This window comes from Pleurodeles waltl, chromosome 9 (assembly GCF_031143425.1).
Source record: "Pleurodeles waltl isolate 20211129_DDA chromosome 9, aPleWal1.hap1.20221129, whole genome shotgun sequence".
Classification (NCBI taxonomy): domain Eukaryota; kingdom Metazoa; phylum Chordata; class Amphibia; order Caudata; family Salamandridae; genus Pleurodeles; species Pleurodeles waltl.
The window spans coordinates 1,170,591,716-1,170,610,155 of NC_090448.1; the positions used below are offsets into that span (position 1 = coordinate 1,170,591,716).

General features: G+C 44.3%; 1 protein-coding gene across 2 annotated transcripts in view; it reads right to left on the reverse strand.

Moving 5' to 3' along the window:
- The window catches only part of PRKD1 (protein kinase D1), a 720,579-nt gene that overhangs the window by 151,451 nt on the left and 550,688 nt on the right, over window positions 1-18,440 (reverse strand). The window contains exon 5 of one of the 2 annotated variants that reach the window (XM_069209053.1): window positions 11,625-11,832. In XM_069209053.1, coding sequence (XP_069065154.1) covers window positions 11,625-11,832 — 208 coding nt within the window. Of the gene's footprint in view, window positions 1-11,624; window positions 11,836-18,440 lie in introns of both variants that reach the window. The other variant, XM_069209052.1, reaches the window with a different exon arrangement.

Sequence of the window (18,440 nt, forward strand, 5' to 3'; positions counted from 1 at the left end):
AATGTGCCCACTGCCCATACTATTACACTGGCCACTTTGGGACAAAGCAAGTGGCCCTACTCCACAACACTAGGCTGGCCTGCTTAGCAGATTAGCCTAGAGTATAGCACACTGTGCCTACTACAATTAAATATGTTTATATCTCATGCTGCAGCAGCCTGTTTACTGCATTAGGATAGGGAATGTCCATACTGTAGTGCCCTGCCTAGCACAGTAAGATATGTTTACACCACATGTGCAGAGGCCTGTTTATTGCATTTTGATAGGGAACCTCCATACTGCAGTCCCCTGCCTAGCACAGTAAGATATGTTTACACCACATGTGCAGATGCCTGTTGTCTGCATTATGATAGGGAATCTCCATACTGCAGTCCTCTGCCTAGCACAGTAAGTTATGTTTACACCCCATGTGCAGCACTCTGTTTACTTCATTATAATACAAATGTCCAAATTGTAGTGCCCGGCCTAGCACAGTAAGATGTTTACACCCTATGCTGCAGCAGCCTTTTTACTGCATTATCATACAAATGTCCAAATTGCAGTGCCCTGCCTAGCACAGTATGATATGTTTACACCCCATGTGCAGAAGCCTGTTTACTGCATAATGATACAGAATGTCCATACTGCAGTGCCCTGTCTAGCACAGTAAGATATGTTTACACCACATGTGCAGAAGCCTGTTAACTGCATAATGATACAGAATGTCCATGCTATAGTGATCTGCCTATGACAGTACGATATGATTACATCCTACATGCAGAAGCCTTACAACCCATGTGCAGAAGCCTGTTTACTGCATAATGATACAGAATGTCCATACTGTAGTGCCCTGCCTAGGACAGTAAGATGTTTACACCCCATGCTGTAGCAGTCTGTTTACTGCATTATGATACAGAATGTCCATACTGTAGTGCCCTGCCTAGGACAGTAAGATATGTTTACACCCCATGCAGCAGCAGCCTGTTTACTGCATTATGATACAGAATGTCCATACTGTAGTGCCCTGTCTAGCACAGTAAGATATGTTTACACCCCATGCTGCTGCAGCCTGCTTACTGCATGCTCTATTGCCCTGCCTGCCTAGGACAGTAATATGTTTACACCCCATGTGCAGAAGCCTGTTTTCTGCATAATGATACAGAATGTCCATAGTGTAGTGCCCTGCCTAGCACAGTAAGATATGTTTACACCCCATGTGCAGAAGCCTGTTTACTGCATAATGACACAGAATGTCCATACTGTAGTGCCCCGCCTAGCACAATAAGATATGTTCACACCCCATGGTGCTGCAGCCTGTTTACTGCACTACGATACAGAATGTCCATACTCTATTACCCTGCCTAGGACAGTAAGATGTTTACACCTCATGCTGCAGCAGTCTGTTTACTGCATAATGATACAGAATGTCCATACAGCAGTGCCCTGCCTGGGACAGTAAGATGTTTACACCCTATGCTGCAGCAGGCTGTTTACTGCATTATGATACAGAATGCCCATACTGCAGTGCCCTGCCTAGGACAGTAAGATATGTTTACACCCCATGCTGCAGCAGCCTCTTTACTGCATTATGGTACAGAATGTCCATACTGTAGTGCCCTGTCTAGCACAGTAAGATGTTTACACCCCATGCTGCAGCAGCCTGTTTACTGCACTATGACACAGAATGTCCATACTGTAGTGCCCTGTCTAGCACAGTAAGATGTTTACACGCCATGCTGCAGCAGTCTGTTTACTACACTATGACACAGAATGTCCATACTGTTGTGCCCTGTCTAGCACAGTAAGATGTTTACACCCCATGCTGCAGCAGCCTGTTTACTGCATATGATTCGGAATGTCCATACTGTATTGCCCTGTCTAGCACAGTAAGATGTTTACACCCTATGCTGCAGCAGCCTGTTCACTGGATATGATATGGAATGTCCATACTGTAGTGCCCTGTCTAGCACAGTAAAATGTTTACACCCCATACTGCAGCAGACAGTTTACTGCGTTATGATACGGAATGTCCATACTGTAGTGCCCTGTCTAGCACAGTAAGCACAGTCGGTCCTGGAGAGCCGGGCCCATGCCAGATTTTTAGGATATCCACATTTAGAAAAATGTAGATTTCTGAAACATCTTGTTTCTAAATGTGGATATGCAAAAAATCTGGCACTGACCCGGCTCTCCAGGACCGACTTTGCAGAACCCTGCCCTAGAGCCCCAGAAGAGTGTGGTTCCACAATGTCAGAGCCCTTTAATGACACTGTTAGGACTTTCATCCTGCTTACTCTGCAAGACTCTGGAATGAGTGTCCTCTCTCAAGTGAATTTGCTCATGGTCTTTGGGTCAGAAGACTGGTGTACACGCTGTAGGCTTTTGACAATGCATCTTGTAAGGTGCCCAATGCCACTCTCCTGTATCAAACGATCTTTTTATTTTTAAAAGACAGCAGATGAAGCAAATAGATTCTTCGTGGTGCCAACATAAGCACAAATTGCAGACTTGTTGATGCTCCGACAATGGGAAATCTGAACTGCACATAGAGCAAAACTGAAGGTCATCTCCTCCATAAGCCACTTCCTCTACAAGTCACTCTAATATAACTAGGCGCCTAGAGGGACCCTCAGGTCTGAATTTGAAGCATTGCCAGTGGAAGTGGATCCTTCAAACCTGAAGATGACGATTCCAACAATGGCGTCGAACAGACACTGATAATGGATCTGGAGCTCGAGAAGTACGCCTGAACCCAATAGCAGAAAAATGCAATCCGAGGTGAATCTTTGTCCTGGTCTAGTGTGTGTTTCAGTAAAGGATCACAAGTTGCTTCAAAATGGAAACATACTTTGAAGAAAAACAGCTTGCAAGGTCTGTAACTAACACTAGAAGGAAGGAATGTGCACATCATGTGATTTAGAGTAGCACATTCTGCAAACAGTTATGTTACAGAACATTCAATGGTGCCTTGAATAGACCAAAGTGTGTTTAGAAGAGCACTTTGAGTTTCCTTGAGAAGCACACAAGATTGCTTTGAAGAGCACCTGAAAATTCTTTGAAAATCGCCTAAAGTTGCTCTTAAGAGGCTCTGGAGTTGCCAGCAGATCCACTGAAGGTGTTTTAAAGAGCACAAGAGGATATCCATGAAGAGCACCTGAAGGCTCTTCAGGAGCACAGGAACAGTGCCTGAAAGACACAATTATTCAGCTTCATGTGCACTTCTCCAGCCTGTTGTCATCGCTGCCAGTCATGCTATACCCCAGTGTAGGAGGCTGGACTGGCTTGTAGTGAGTACCAAGGGGTACTTGCACCTTGCACCAGGCCCAGTTATCCCTTATTAGTGTATAGGGTGTCTAGCAGCTTAGGCTGATAGATAATGGTAGCTTAGCAGAGCAGCTTAGGCTGAACTAGGAGACGTGTGAAGCTACTACAGTACCACTTAGTGTCATATGCACAATATCATAAGAAAACACAATACACAGTTATACTAAAAATAAAGGTACTTTATTTTTATGACAATATGCCAAAATATCTTAGAGTGTACCCTCAGTGAGAGGATAGGAAATATACACAAGATATATATACACAATAGCAAAAATATGCAGTATAGCCTTAGAAAACAGTGCAAACAATGTATAGTTACAATAGGATGCAATGGGGAAACATAGGGATAGGGGCAACACAAACCATATACTCCAAAAGTGGAATGCGAACCACGAATGGACCCCAAACCTATGTGACCTTGTAGAAGTTGGCTGGGACTATTAGAAAATAGTGAGAGTTAGAAAAATAACCCTCCCCAAGACCCTGAAAAGTGAGTGCAAAGTGCACTAAAGTTCCCCTAAGGATAAAGAAGTCGTGTTAGAGGAATAATGCAGGAAAGCCACAAACCAACAATGCAACAACTGTGGATTTCCAATCTAGGGTACCTGTGGAACAAGGGGACCAAGTCCAAAAGTCACAAGCAAGTCGGAGATGGGCAAATGCCCAGGAAATGCCAGCTGCGGGTGCAAAGAAGCTTCTACTGGACAGAAGAAGCTGAGGTTTCTGCAGGAACGAAAAGGGCTAGAGACTTCCCCTTTGGTGGACGGATCCCTCTCGCCGTGGAGAGTCGTGCAGAAGTGTTTTCCCGCCGAAAGAACGCCAACAAGCCTTGCTAGCTGCAAATCGTGCGGTTAGCGTTTTTGGACGCTGCTGAGGCCCAGGAGGGACCAGGAGGTCGCAAATTGGACCAGCAGAGAGAGGGGACGTCGAGCAAGACAAGGAGCCCTCTCTGAAGCAGGTAGCACCCGGAGAAGTGCCAGAAACAGGCACTACGAGGATGCGTGAAACGGTGCTCGCCGAAGTTGCACAAAGGAGTCCCACGTCGCCGGAGACCAACTTAGAAAGTCGTGCAATGCAGGTTAGAGTGCCGTAAACCCAGGCTTGGCTGTGCACAAAGGATTTCCGCCGGAAGTGCACAGGGGCCGGAGTAGCTGCAAAGTCGCGGTTCCCAGCAATGCAGCCCAGCGAGGTGAGGCAAGGACTTACCTCCACCAAACTTGGACTGAAGAGTCACTGGACTGTGGGGGTCACTTGGACAGAGTCGCTGGATTCGAGGGACCTCGCTCGTCGTGCTGAGAGGAGACCCAAGGGACCGGTAATGCAGCTTTTTGGTGCCTGCGGTTGCAGGGGGAAGATTCCGTCGACCCACGGGAGATTTCTTCGGAGCTTCTGGTGCAGAGAGGAGGCAGACTACCCCCACAGCATGCACAAGCAGGAAAACAGTCGAGAAGGCGGCAGGATCAGCGTTACAGAGTTGCAGTAGTCGTCTTTGCTACTATGTTGCAGGTTTGCAGGCTTCCAGCGCGGTCAGCAGTCGATTCCTTATCAGAAGGTGAAGAGAGAGATGCAGAGGAACTCGGATGAGCTCTTGCATTCGTTATCTAAAGTTTCCCCAGAGACAGAGACCCTAAATAGCCAGAAAAGAGGGTTTGGCTACTTAGGAGAGAGGATAGGCTACTAACACCTGAAGGAGCCTATCAGAAGGAGTCTCTGACGTCACCTGGTGGCACTGGCCACTCAGAGCAGTCCAGTGTGCCAGCAGCACCTCTGTTTCCAAGATGGCAGAGGTCTGGAGCACACTGGGGGAGCTCTGGACACCTCCCAGGGGAGGTGCAGGTCAGGGGAGTGGTCACTCCCTTTTCCTTTGTCCAGTTTCGCGCCAGAGCAGGGGCTAAGGGGTCCCTGAACCGGTGTAGACTGGCTTATGCAGAATTGGGCACATCTGTGCCCAACAAAGCATTTCCAGAGGCTGGGGGAGGCTACTCCTCCCCTGCCTTCACACCATTTTCCAAAGGGAGAGGGTGTCACACCCTCTCTCAGAGGAAGTTCTTTGTTCTGCCATCCTGGGCCAGGCCTGGCTGTACCCCAGGAGGGCAGATGCCTGTCTGAGGGGTTGGCAGCAGCAGCAGCTGCAGTGAAACCCCAGGAAGGGCAGTTTGGCAGTACCAGGGTCTGTGCTACAGACCACTGGGATCATGGAATTGTACCAACAATGCCAGGATGGCATAGAGGGGGCAATTCCATGATCTTAGACATGTTACATGGCCATATTCGGAGTTACCATTGTGAAGCTACATATAGGTAGTGACCTATATGTAGTGCACGCGTGTAATGGTGTCCCCGCACTCACAAAGTTCAGGGAATTGGCTCTGAACAATGTGGGGGCACCTTGGCTAGTGCCAGGGTGCCCTCACACTAAGTAACTTTGCACCTAACCTTTACCAGGTAAAGGTTAGACATATAGGTGACTTATAAGTTACTTAAGTGCAGTGTAAAATGGCTGTGAAATAACGTGGACGTTATTTCACTCAGGCTGCAGTGGCAGGCCTGTGTAAGAATTGTCAGAGCTCCCTATGGGTGGCAAAAGAAATGCTGCAGCCCATAGGGATCTCCTGGAACCCCAATACCCTGGGTACCTCAGTACCATATACTAGGGAATTATAAGGGTGTTCCAGTAAGCCAATGTAAATTGGTAAAAATGGTCACTAGCCTGTTAGTGACAATTTGGAAAGAAATAAGAGAGCATAACCACTGAGGTTCTGGTTAGCAGAGCCTCAGTGAGACAGTTAGGCACCACACAGGGAACACATACATATAGGCCACAAACTTATGAGCACTGGGGTCCTGACTAGCAGGGTCCCAGTGACACATAACAAACATACTGAAAACATGGGGTTTTCACTATGAGCACTGGGCCCTGGCTAGCAGGATCCCAGTGAGACAGTGAAAACACCCTGACATACACTCACAAACAGGCCAAAAGTGGGGGTAACAAGGCTAGAAAGAGGCTACTTTCTCACACCCAGTCTTCAGAATCAGGAGTTCTGCAGCCCTTGAAATATAAACCTTTTAACGTATGGCATCAAACTTTTCAAGAAAGAACATATGGTACAATCAAAATGAATCATTTGATTTCAGACAGAAACACCTAATGGACATAAACAGAGTGAATGATTACACCTGCTCTTCAGATAGTGGACAGATGATCTATTGAATGGCTGTGACTACTGTAAATTTATCAAACTTTTGAATTTATAGGATGGACTTGTCGATAGCGCCTGTCATGCTGTACCACGTCAACAGTGAAATGGCAACCCTCTGATGCTGAAGCTTGGTGAAAAGAGGAGAGAGGTAAGGAGAGGGGAGACACAGCAGCCCATGTCCTTATTCGGTGCAGAGCTCTGCATCATCTGGTAAGTAGATGGCAGGATACAGGTACTAGGAAAACCACTGACAAATAGAAACAAAAGTATGAGGGTTTGGGAAACAAAGCAGTGCATATGGATCTTTAGTAGGTAATTATGGGGTAATTCATCACTGGTCTCCAGGGTGGCAGTATGTTGCATCGAGTTCCAAAACCTGCTGAGAAACAGGCATGGAACCGAGAAAGCCCCAGAGGCTTGAGGTACTGCAGCTCAAGAGTGTAGCGGGAAAACACCAAGAAAGAAGCAACACAGAAATGCATCTAACTAACTGGAAGCCTACACACAAGGGAGCTAGAAAGGTGAGAAAAACAACAAAGGTGAAAGTATGCAAAGCCGAGTGATGACCTCGCAAGAAGTTCGGAGTAACTTACGAAGCATTGCCAGGTAAGCATATACTAAGCAAACTACTTTTTTGTGCAGACTCTGTTGACCACAATCTGGAAGTGTAGCAACCTAACCCAGAAATCTTTTCATAGGTCTCTTTGAGCCAACCACCATAGACATGATCTCCATAATCTCCAGGTTTGTGATGTGCTCATTGTAGAGGGAAGCTCAACGTGCGATTGAGTGGACAGTATGTGGAGTGTACCTTGAATTAGTGAGGCTTAACACTTGTTTTATCCTGAGTCCGGGGTCAAACAGGCTCCCCTCCTCGAAAATGGCTACCTGGGTACATAGGGTGGCCCAGGACTGAGACAGAATTTCTTATGAAAAGCTGACACCAGCTTATGACCCTGTACAAAAGAACCTGGTCCCCATGAAGACACTGAGGCACCATACCTCTCCCAACCCAGCATACACTGCAATAGGCCACGTCTGAATCAAGAGTCCAATATCACCTCTAACGTATACTTTGAGCAAGCAACAACCCAAGAGGGAGAAGAAGCTAAGGGAGGAGAACCATGAGCCCCATTAGGCCTTGTTTCTGTTTTTATTTTTTTGACGAAGAAGATAAATGGTAATAATATTGTAATACCTATTTACAAGTCATTGCAGCAAAAACACAATTCATTCCTGCAATTTTTAAAAGTTATATACAAAGTAAATTGCCCAGGAAAACAATTCAACTAGTAAATTCATAACATAAGAACTTAAATTATTCTGGAGTAGGTTATAACATAAAAGTTTTTATCTGTACAGTAGCGGGATCCCAAATCTTAAAGAAATGATTTTGATTGTTTTTTTGTTTTTTTATCATAGCTATCTCTACATTTTCTCTAAACTGCAGATATTTAGGAATTGAAACCACCGCTCATGCACTCCAGGTGAGTTGCTATCAAGGTAGGATTTCGCAATACAGATCCTAGATGAGATTATTGCTACAAATATAATTATTTCATAATTTATTGGTAAGTGTGGAGAGGACCTAAATAGAATTGAATTAGTTGAACTTTGAAGTGGGAAATTAGGCTGCTCAATTCCTGGAAAGCATGAGTTCAATAGACCCCAATTTTTGTACATAAATAAAAACATGAATATTCTCAGGGCCAGACTCCCAAGCATTGAGAGGCCTGCACAATGCCCCAAGAATAAAGCCTTTTGGTGTGTAAGAGATTTCCTGTATCATCTTGTAATGCTGAGCCTTGAAGCATGAAATGCTGAGCACCTTAGGTCCCAACATAAGAATGTCATACTCTGTGACAACCTCTCCCACTTTATCCAACCATCTTTTTGCCAGGTGGAGCGTATTATTTGGCATTGTCTCTACAAAATCATATGTTCGACTAATAAGCCTTTTATTAGTCTTTGTACCAAAAAGATATATGCATGGGAACGTTTCCAATGTTTAAACGCAGCTCGAAATTGCTTGCAAAATAAAAAAGATGCTTGTTAGTATTTAAAAAACTCCCCTGATTGGAATTGAATATTGAGCAGCAAGAGGATTAAAAAATGAATATTTAACCCATCAAAAAGCTGACCAATGTGTTGAAGTGTGGAGCTAGACCACAAAGAAAGAAAAGCAAATTGAGAAAAATTTGGAAATAAAGGATTATGTCAGGGAGAGAGTTAATTGTTAGCTTTTGGTATCTCAAGATATTATGCGATCGAAGTCCTTAAACTAATATAGCTTGCTAGAGAATTTAATTGTGTCCGCTTGAAATATAAAGGATTCGAAAAGCCATTGGAGGATGATGGGTTATCTTAAAGAGCAGGCTCCAATTCCTAATAAAGCTGAATTATTCTGAACATCTAGACAGGAAAGCTTAAGTCATAAAACGTAGAACAGGGGCAAGCCCGTCCATTTTTTAGAAAGAAAACCTTGGGGGTATCAGATTGCCCAGTGAGGTTTTATATACTGCCAAACAAAGCGAGAAAGGTCTGAATCAATCTTCTTAACATCAGCAGAGGATATAATCAGAGGTGGAGCTCCAAATAAAAATAAGAACTTATGCTGTATCATCATTTGGTGACATTTGATGATCCATAGCGGGAGTGTATTCCATTTTTTTCAAACTACAGCAGTAGCCAGTAAGGATTCATAACTACGCTTAAACATCTACTGAATTTGGTAGGACAGCTTTGCACCTAAATAAGCAGGTTATGTAACACGACGGGGGCCTGGGTTCAAATGTTTCTCATTATTGAGGATTTGACTCTTAGTTTGAGTAAAAAGGTCTCCCGATGGTTCTCCATATTCAATGTCGGGAAGAGCTGCAGCCAGGTCATTAGTAAGAAGGGAAATATCTCCAGCGTAAACACCTAACCTAATGCCGGCTTTCATAACTCTCAAGGATGGAATACCTGTATATCTGTACAAAGCTATATATGTTTCATGTAAGGTTGTAGATTCATGGTGAAAAGGTGGCTAGAGGACATCCCTGATATGTTCCCCTATAAATTGAGAATCTAGCTGACATGATACCCATACAGCTCACCTGAGGTGTCAATCGTTCATATGGAAATTTGAATCAGTGAATAAAAGATGTATCAAAACTAAAATGGTGCAAAACCTGCCTTAAAAAGCACCAGGAGACCCTATCAAGGTCCTCCAGCCATCAAGCATTATCATCATAGTTGGCTTTTCCATAACCCTAGCAATATCAAGAATTTTTGTAGCCAAATTTGAATGTTTGGTCTTGTCTCAGGATGGAACACATCCATGTTGCATGGGATCAATTCATCCTTCAACCTAAGGTGAAATTCAATCAGGCAGTAGTTTAGTAGAAATATACATCTCAAAAGAGAGATTGGCATATATTAGCCACAAAGTTTGGGTTCTTTGTCTTTCTTCAAAAATACAGTAATGTTAGCTTCTTTCCAATAAGGTGACCTGAGAGTCCCTGGTTCGTAACAATTAAATATCATCAGCAACAAGGTGCCAAGATGCTGGAATAGGTTTTTATAATAATCAGAATAGAATCTGGACCAAGAATCTTTCCATTAGAAAGTGATGTTAACTCTTTCTACTTCCTTTATGGTAAAGGTAGTTTCCAGCATCTTTTATTGAGTCTCAGTTAGTTTAGGAAGATTGTGATTGGCTAAATAAGATAACACCTGATCTCTGTCAGATGCTACATCATCATATTAAAGGTTTATATAATAATCCCTGAAAACAGCAACAATATAATTTTCATTGCACATTTCTTGATGGTGTACATTTGTGATCAATAGTGTTGCTAGCAAGCTGGTTTTTAATTTAAAGGGCCAGAATTCTCCTCATAGTTTCATGATTGTTAAATCTTTTAATACAGCTTTCAACGAAATTTTGTGCCATTTTATTCCAAATTCTTCTTTAATCTTAATTATAATTATTATAATGAGTTTATCATAAATGTTCTGCTGTGTTTCAGCTGATAGATTATTTTGAATTGCTTATGCATGTTCTACTTCTAAATTTATAACTACTGTTCTTAATTGCTCTGATTCAGATTTAGTTTTTCTGTCCCCTGAAATAATAAATAATAGTTTGGCCTCGCGTATAACTACTTAAAAAAAGTTCCAAACCGGTTGACACTTGTAGAGCTTAAACTGCCTTAGCAGAAATCAGCTATAATTTTGGAAATATTGGTGTCATAATTCATATCTAAAACAATCTTTATATCAGAATTCTATTTTTGTAAAATATTTGGGATTTGAAGAAGACTGAAAGGTATTGTTAGAAATAAAGGATTGTGGTTGGATATTCCCCCAACAAAGATTCTTTGTAATTAGGAAACCTTTGATGCTAGACAATGTGCTATGTGGTTAGCAGCAGAAAATAAAACCTGGTTTGTTGTAGGAGAGGAATTGGTGGAGTCTTTGCTAGGTTGAAATGTTAGATAACCATCCCCACAAATGATAAAAAGGGCCTCTCAAAGAGAGAGTTCTAGCAAAACCTGCTGAAAGATTGAGGGAACATCAATATTTTAGGGCAATGGTTCCCAACCTTTTGACCTTTGTGGACCGCCACTTTATTGTTACAGGAACCCGGGGACCCCTACAGAATCAATATCGGAATCCGGGGACCCCCCACTGAGTCATTACTTAAAGCTGGGGACCTAATCTGTTAGGATTAGTTAATTTTCCAAGCAGTCGCGTATCCCCTGGTGAGGCTTCATAGACCCCCAGGGTTCGCCAGACCACAGGTTGGGAACCACTGTTATAGGGCATAAATATTGCATTGTGCCCCTGGGGACATCACATTGACCCTCCCACTGCAGCCCCTGTAGGACCACACTCGTCTTTACACTGCAGGTACTGTGGGGGACACTCGCCCCCTACCGCAGCTTCTAAGGGAGCGCACTCACCCCCTACTGCAGTCCCTGTAAGTACCCACTCACCCTTGCACTGCCTCACCTGTGAGTACACACTCACCCATGCACTGCAGCTCCTGTGAGTACACACTTACCCTTACACTGTGGCCCCTGTGGAAAGACACTCACCCTTACAGTGCAGCCCCTGTGAGTACACACTCACCCTTGCACTGCAGCCCCTGCCGGAAGAGCCCCTTCAGCAGCTTCTTGCAGTACTGGCACACCGTGGGCCGCGTGTAAGAGTGGATGACGAAGGTGTGTGGCACTTTCACCTTGGACAGCAGAATCTTGTCCAGCTGGATGGGGCGTCCGATGTACGACTGGGAGTTGGAGCGCTTCTCCCGGCCCATGAATGTTTCCGACGGAGACTTCTGCTGAGGGTTCAAAAAGAAGGGTGACGTCAGAGAGGAGGTGAATAATGCAGGATCAGATCAGCAAGACAGCAGGAGCATAGGCCCAGGTCAGTAACACTGGCAACACCTAATCATCATGGCTGAAAAACTGCTAACACCCAGCATCAAGCCAACGACGCCGCAAACACCAAAGCATCCGCTCTCAGAACCTCAAAAATGCAAACACCAAAACACCCATTGCCCGGTCATCAACACTACAAGCATGCATGCATCTAGTCTGAAAGATCGCACAAACATAGCATGAACTCAGTAACGCATCAACCATCAATCAAGCACACAAGACACCAACCACCAGGTCAGCCACGCTGCAATCTTCCAAGATTCACATTTAAAACACTGCCAACGCACAGAGGTAAGTCAGCAATGCTGCCAACACCAAAATACTCAATGCCAGGTTAGTAACAATGCAAAACCAAAACACGGACCACCAGGTCAGCAACGCTGCAAACACCCAAGCGTCAGTTTTTAAACACTGCAAACACCACACGGCAAGTCAGCAATGCTGCAAACACCAAAATACCCAATGCCAGGTTGGCATCAATGCAAAACAAAAACACCGACCACCAGGTCAGCAACACAGCAAACACCCAAGCTTCAGATCTGAAACACTGCAAACACCCAGCAACAAGTCAGCAATGCTGCAAACATAAAAATTCCCAATGCTAGGTTAGCAACAGTGCAAAACTAAAACACGACCACCAGGTCATTAACACTGCAAACACCCGAACATCAGTTCTGAAACACTGAAAACACCCAGTGGCAAGTCAGCAATTCTGCAAACACCAAAATACCCAATGCCAGGTTGGCATCAATGCAAAACCAGCGACCAGGTCAGCAACACTGCAAACACCCAAGCAACAGATCTAAAACACTGCAAACACCCAGTGGCACGTCAGCTAAGCTGCAAACACCAAAATACCCAATGCCAGGTTAGCAACAATGCAAAACTAAAACATCCACCACCAGGTCAACAACACTACAAACACCCAAGCGTCAGTTCTGAAACACTGCAAACACCCAGCGGCAAGTCAGCAATGCTGCAAACACCAAAATACCCAATGCCAGGTTAGCAACAACGCAAAACTAGAACACAACCAGTAGGTCAGTAACACTGCAAACACCCAAGCGTCAAAACTAAAACACTGCAAACACCCAGCGGCAACTCAGCAATGCCTCAAACACCAAAATACCCAATGTCAGGTTAGCAACAATGCACAACCAAAACACTGACCACCAGGTCAGCAACACTGCAAACACCCAAGTGTTAGATCTGAAACACTGCAAACATCCAGGGGCATGTCAGCAATGCTGCAAACTCCAAAATACCCAATGGCAGATTAGCAAAAATGCTAAACCAAAACACAGACTACCAGGTCTGCAACACTGCAAACACCCAAGCATAAGATCTGAAACACTGCAAACAACAAGTCAGCAATGCGTCAAACACCTAAATACCAAATGCCAGGTTAGCAACAATGCAAAACTAAAACATCGACCACCAGGTCAGCAACACTGCAATCACAGTGTCAGGTGTGCAAAACTGGAAATGCAAAGCCATCAGTCAGAAACATTACGAATACTCAGCCCTATGTATCAATGCTTCAAAAAGTGAAGCCCCCAACACCAGATTAGCAGCAATATAAACACCGAAACATCCATGGACAGGTCAGAAATGGTGGAAACCCATAAACATATCAGGACATGTGCTGGCTCAGAACCAATGCACACATCCAACATGTAGGAAACTTGTGCCCTGTTTTTATCGGATCCATAATTTCGCCCTACAAATACCTCAGGTCATTAACTTCATTCTTACAAATATTTTGGTCTAACCCAGGCCTGATTCGGATGATAAATGTGTCTTCAAGATTTCAGGGTACAGTGAAGGATTTCTTACTAGTAATTGCATTAGTCTGAGTACCTTTTCGCTATGATCAATTCTATATTGAAGCCGCCATGCCTCACAGACGCACCCTCCAAAATCTAAAAGTACTGATGGCCCCCCCAGTCCTATCACACTCTCTTTTAGTTGACTCAAGCCCTCTCATACCACAGTTGTACTTGTCATAAGAGGGCAGGAGTGGAGGATTGATTACTCAGGGTGAAAACCAGTGTTTAATTTGTAAATAAATAAGCCCCAGGGCCCCCGTCACGAGACCGCTGCAACTTGCACCACCCATTGCCCCTACCAACTCTGCCAGTGACAATATCAACACAACTACTAACCATCATACACCTACAACTTAGAAAATTTAAACTACTCCAGGCACCAAAGCTTCACAATGGCCTGGGCTGCAGGTATTAGTTCATTCTTGTATGTGTATTGAATAATAAGCAGCGATGACTGTGCTTATCTCTAAATTAGACAAACAGTGCCACCATGTGGCAGATTGCCACAAGTGCCTGTGTTGACACTTAAGTGCTGGTGCCGATCACCGGAAACCACTGGCTCAAATTAAGCACTGGTGAAAACATACACAGAGTAATGCAATAATTGGTAAGTAATTGGAACATTACATCCTTGTACGCTTTCACCACGCCTAATTACACATTGTGATGTAGAAACCAATAATATAGACCTGAAAAATTAAATTTTAATGCACAACTCAGTTCTATTTATTTGGAATCTAGTGCCTTATAGAAGATAGCCCTTTGACCGCAAAATCTCCTCCAGGTCAATTTCCATCATTACTCTGTAACAACAAAAGTTGAGGGTGTTATCCATGATGCAGCCCTATAAATTTTGTTTAGTCAATGACACCCCTTGTGACTCAGCAAAGGAAGTAGACATGGTTCTGGTGAATCTACCTTCCACCCCAGCTGGACAAGGCATCCCTACCTCCTTACATGCCAACACTTTTAAGGAACAAACCCTCCTACTGTGAGACTCTATCCAGGCAAATAAGAATTGCACGGTTAACATCTAAAGATTACAAAACCACCCCCTCAGGAAAAGTAGGACTAGAAACACTGGGAGAATGGCCTCTGGCTCCCTGCGGATGACTGAATTTACTTTGGGCACAAAAGATGTGCCAGTACAAGAAACACCAAGACCTCAAACACCCAAATGAAGGGATGCCTCACGTATAAGGAACCCAACTCCCCCAGTCTTCTCCCTGAAGTAATCGATATCAGGAAGAGCTTTTAGGGTAAGCAACCTTACCTCCCCCTTCTCAAGAGGTTCAAAAGGAAAACGCTTTAAGACATCACGGAGCAAAGAGAAATTCCAAGGATAAGTCAGTCAAACTGCTCAGATTAGGGAACCCAGCTTTAACCTGAAGATTACCCCAAAACAGCCTAAAGGCCATTTTTTGGTTCTAAATATTTTATTGGCATTTTTAATAAGGAAGAACCATACAGAAAAGAAAAAACTATGTAAAACATGGATTGATACAAAAGAATACAATTGTCAAGACGTGTACCCAAATGAAATACATAGTAGCATAGTCATCAGATAAAACCAAGCTTGTAATGTTTGAAAAAGCATAAAAGATTAATAAGTCACTATATGAAGAGGATTTATGGATAAGTGTTTGATAGCAAGAAAAGGGGTAACATTTAGAAGGATCAGGAATGACTGTTACTTGTATGGGGTTAGAGTTGGGAATGTTTCATGTGAGATGTCTCTAAGTAATGTATATGTAAACATTCTAGAGGCCTTAATGGCTGCCCACAGGATTTTAAGGGTAGAAACAGATTCTAGAGCAAACCCATCCTGAAGGAAATCCAGCCCCTTCATCAGCCTCCCAGACTGAGGAGTCAAATGTTTGGGCTCAAATCATCTCTGGGATGGATCCCAGTGCCTTGCATTGAATGAGTGTGTGGAAACCCTTCTAGGAAACTAAGAGGAGGAAGCCACCCTCTCCAAAACTCCTTTCTCCATCAACCCTGACCTCCCAACCTTCATGCTGACAGCCTGAGGGCTCTCAAGGGCTAAGTCTGAAGACAGGGAAATGCTAGGAGAGATAGGGCCACCAGAAGAAGACACCCTTGGCTGGTCATGGTCAGACTGTACCAAGCAGAGCAGGGCCATGCTGAAGCTATCAGGATCATCAAAGAAAATGAATCCGAAGTTATTGTCGACAACACCATCAGTTCAAAATAAATCTGATGTAAAACAAATCTAAAGCTCTCCGAATTCTTTTACATAGGAGAAAAGACATATAACAGTCAGCAACTCTTGAATCATATAGTGGAAAGGCAGCAAAACATTAAACATTAGACACCAAGCACCTGGTTAGCAAAGCAGTCAAAATTCAAAGACCCACCACCACATCAGGGATAAGGGACACATTCAAACCTCCAGCATTGTAGTAAATCCTCAACAAAAGATCAGCAAAGTTGAAAACAAGGTGCTCCAAATCAGCAGCCTTACATAGGGCCAGGTCAGCATAGCATGAAACACCAACAAAACAAATGTAAATTCAACACCTAGACAGACATCATGAGGAGAGCATCCTAATGGTAGTGCTGCAGACATCTACTACTAGGTCAGAAAGTCTACAAACTCTCAAACATCTAGAGCACTGCCAGTAACTTTGCAACACCCAAGCATTGTGTCAGCAATGCTGCAAACACTCTAAGACCTGTTGGCGTGCCGGAAACTCTGCAAACACCAAATATGGGGGACCGGCAGACACTGGGTGTCACTGGCTGTGGTGAATTGGCCACTACTGGAGGTGGGACTGGGGGCCCCGAATTTTGAATTGTACTACGCTGCAGCAAATCTCCAATGGCTGATGCGCTGGCTGGACAAGACCACCAGTCCCGAACAGGCAGCGGTCCGAGACACCCTGGGCTCTATTGGCATTTATACCTGGCTTACAGATCGTGGCTGCTACCTGCCAAACTAATCACATCAGATGGCCATGGCACGTGCATGCTGGCACCGTTATGTATGTGATGTGAACAATTATGCCCGTACTCACCATTGATTCCATTGGAGCAATTCCTGTGGGCCCACCTGATACCCTTTGGCCACAACGTATCGGCCTGGCAAAAGGCTGGGATTGTTCAACTGGAAGACCTCTTTAACAACAGGGTTTTTATGTCCTTTCAGGACTTCAGAGACGAGTACAGAATATGTGCTGGTCACTTTCTATCTCATCATGCCACCAAAGAACTTGTGCAAACCACCTGGGGGAGCGGGTGAGGCTGAACCAACTCCATCACCTGTCTTGTCCACGCTTCTCACATGCGGGAACATAATAAATTGCATTTCCACATTATACTCTACGTTGCTCACCTACGCGATGGGCGACATGACTGTGGAAAAGACTAGGTGAAACAATGTACTCCCTCAACAGCTTATGGCCAAATCGTGGACGAGAGCATTGCGACAAGCAAATGAAGTCTCCAGAAACTCACGATTTCAATACACACAATTTCATTATACACACCACACTTCTCTATCTCCTCACCGGATGAAACATATCTTTCCCAGCACAGAACCAAAATGCCCCCGGTGTCAGCTACCAGACTCTGATTTTTACCACATGGTATGGGAGTGCCCCCGCTACAAGTGACTTGACTGGAGATCATGAATACCACGGTGGAGCTTGCGGGACACAAGTTATTAGCTATCCCAGAATCTTGTGTTCTGGGCCTTCGCCCCAGAGCTAAGGGGGACCGCCAGCTACACTGATTCATAGACCTGGCTTTTGTCCTCTCTAAAAGCAGATAGCTATGACCTGGAAGGCATCCTCAACACCGGACATGAAACGATTGTTGCGTACACTCCTGCTATGGACCTGAGCTGAAACCGACACATTGCGCTTGCTACGGTCCAGCGGATTACTCAGAGTGGGAGTGCGAGATTGGGACAGCTATACCCGCAACACAGAAGGCAAAAATGTCGACCGACTACCATGAGGGAATCTTCCCATTACCCAGTTTTTCACACTCATTTGGCTGCAAGATGTCTGTGGTTATCACCCGATTTTCTTCCTACACCCTAGCTGAGACCTAGATCCGTCACGGTGATGCCTGACCCGTGTGTCATCACTAACAATGTACCGTATCATGTTGATGTACCCGATACTCTTTTCCTCCTGATCCCCAGCACCCCAAGAATCATGTGAAATGTACCTGTTATTCCAGTGATACAAGTGATCCTGTCGTATAAGCTTTACCAATGGAATATGTAACCTATTTTCATGAACATTATTTGGGCTTTGACGCAAATGCATTGAAATTACTATTTACCATTGTGATGACAGTCCTGTATATTCTCATATAACTCCTGTCAACAAATGCATATACCTGGCAATGGTTCCCTTTATTGTTCTCTTCAAAATAATAAAAAGATGTTACAAAACAAAAAACTCTGCAAACACCAAGAACCAAGAACCATGTCAGCAATGCTGCAAACACTCTAAGACCCCGTGCCATACCAGAAACTCTGCAAACAGTCAAGTACCAAGTACAGACCAAGCAATGCTGCAAACACTCTAAGACCCTCTGCCACACTGCAAACTCTGCAAACACCCAAGGACCAAGTACCATGTAAGCAATGCTGCAAACACTCCAAAACCCCATGCCATACCAGAAACTCTGCAAACACCCAA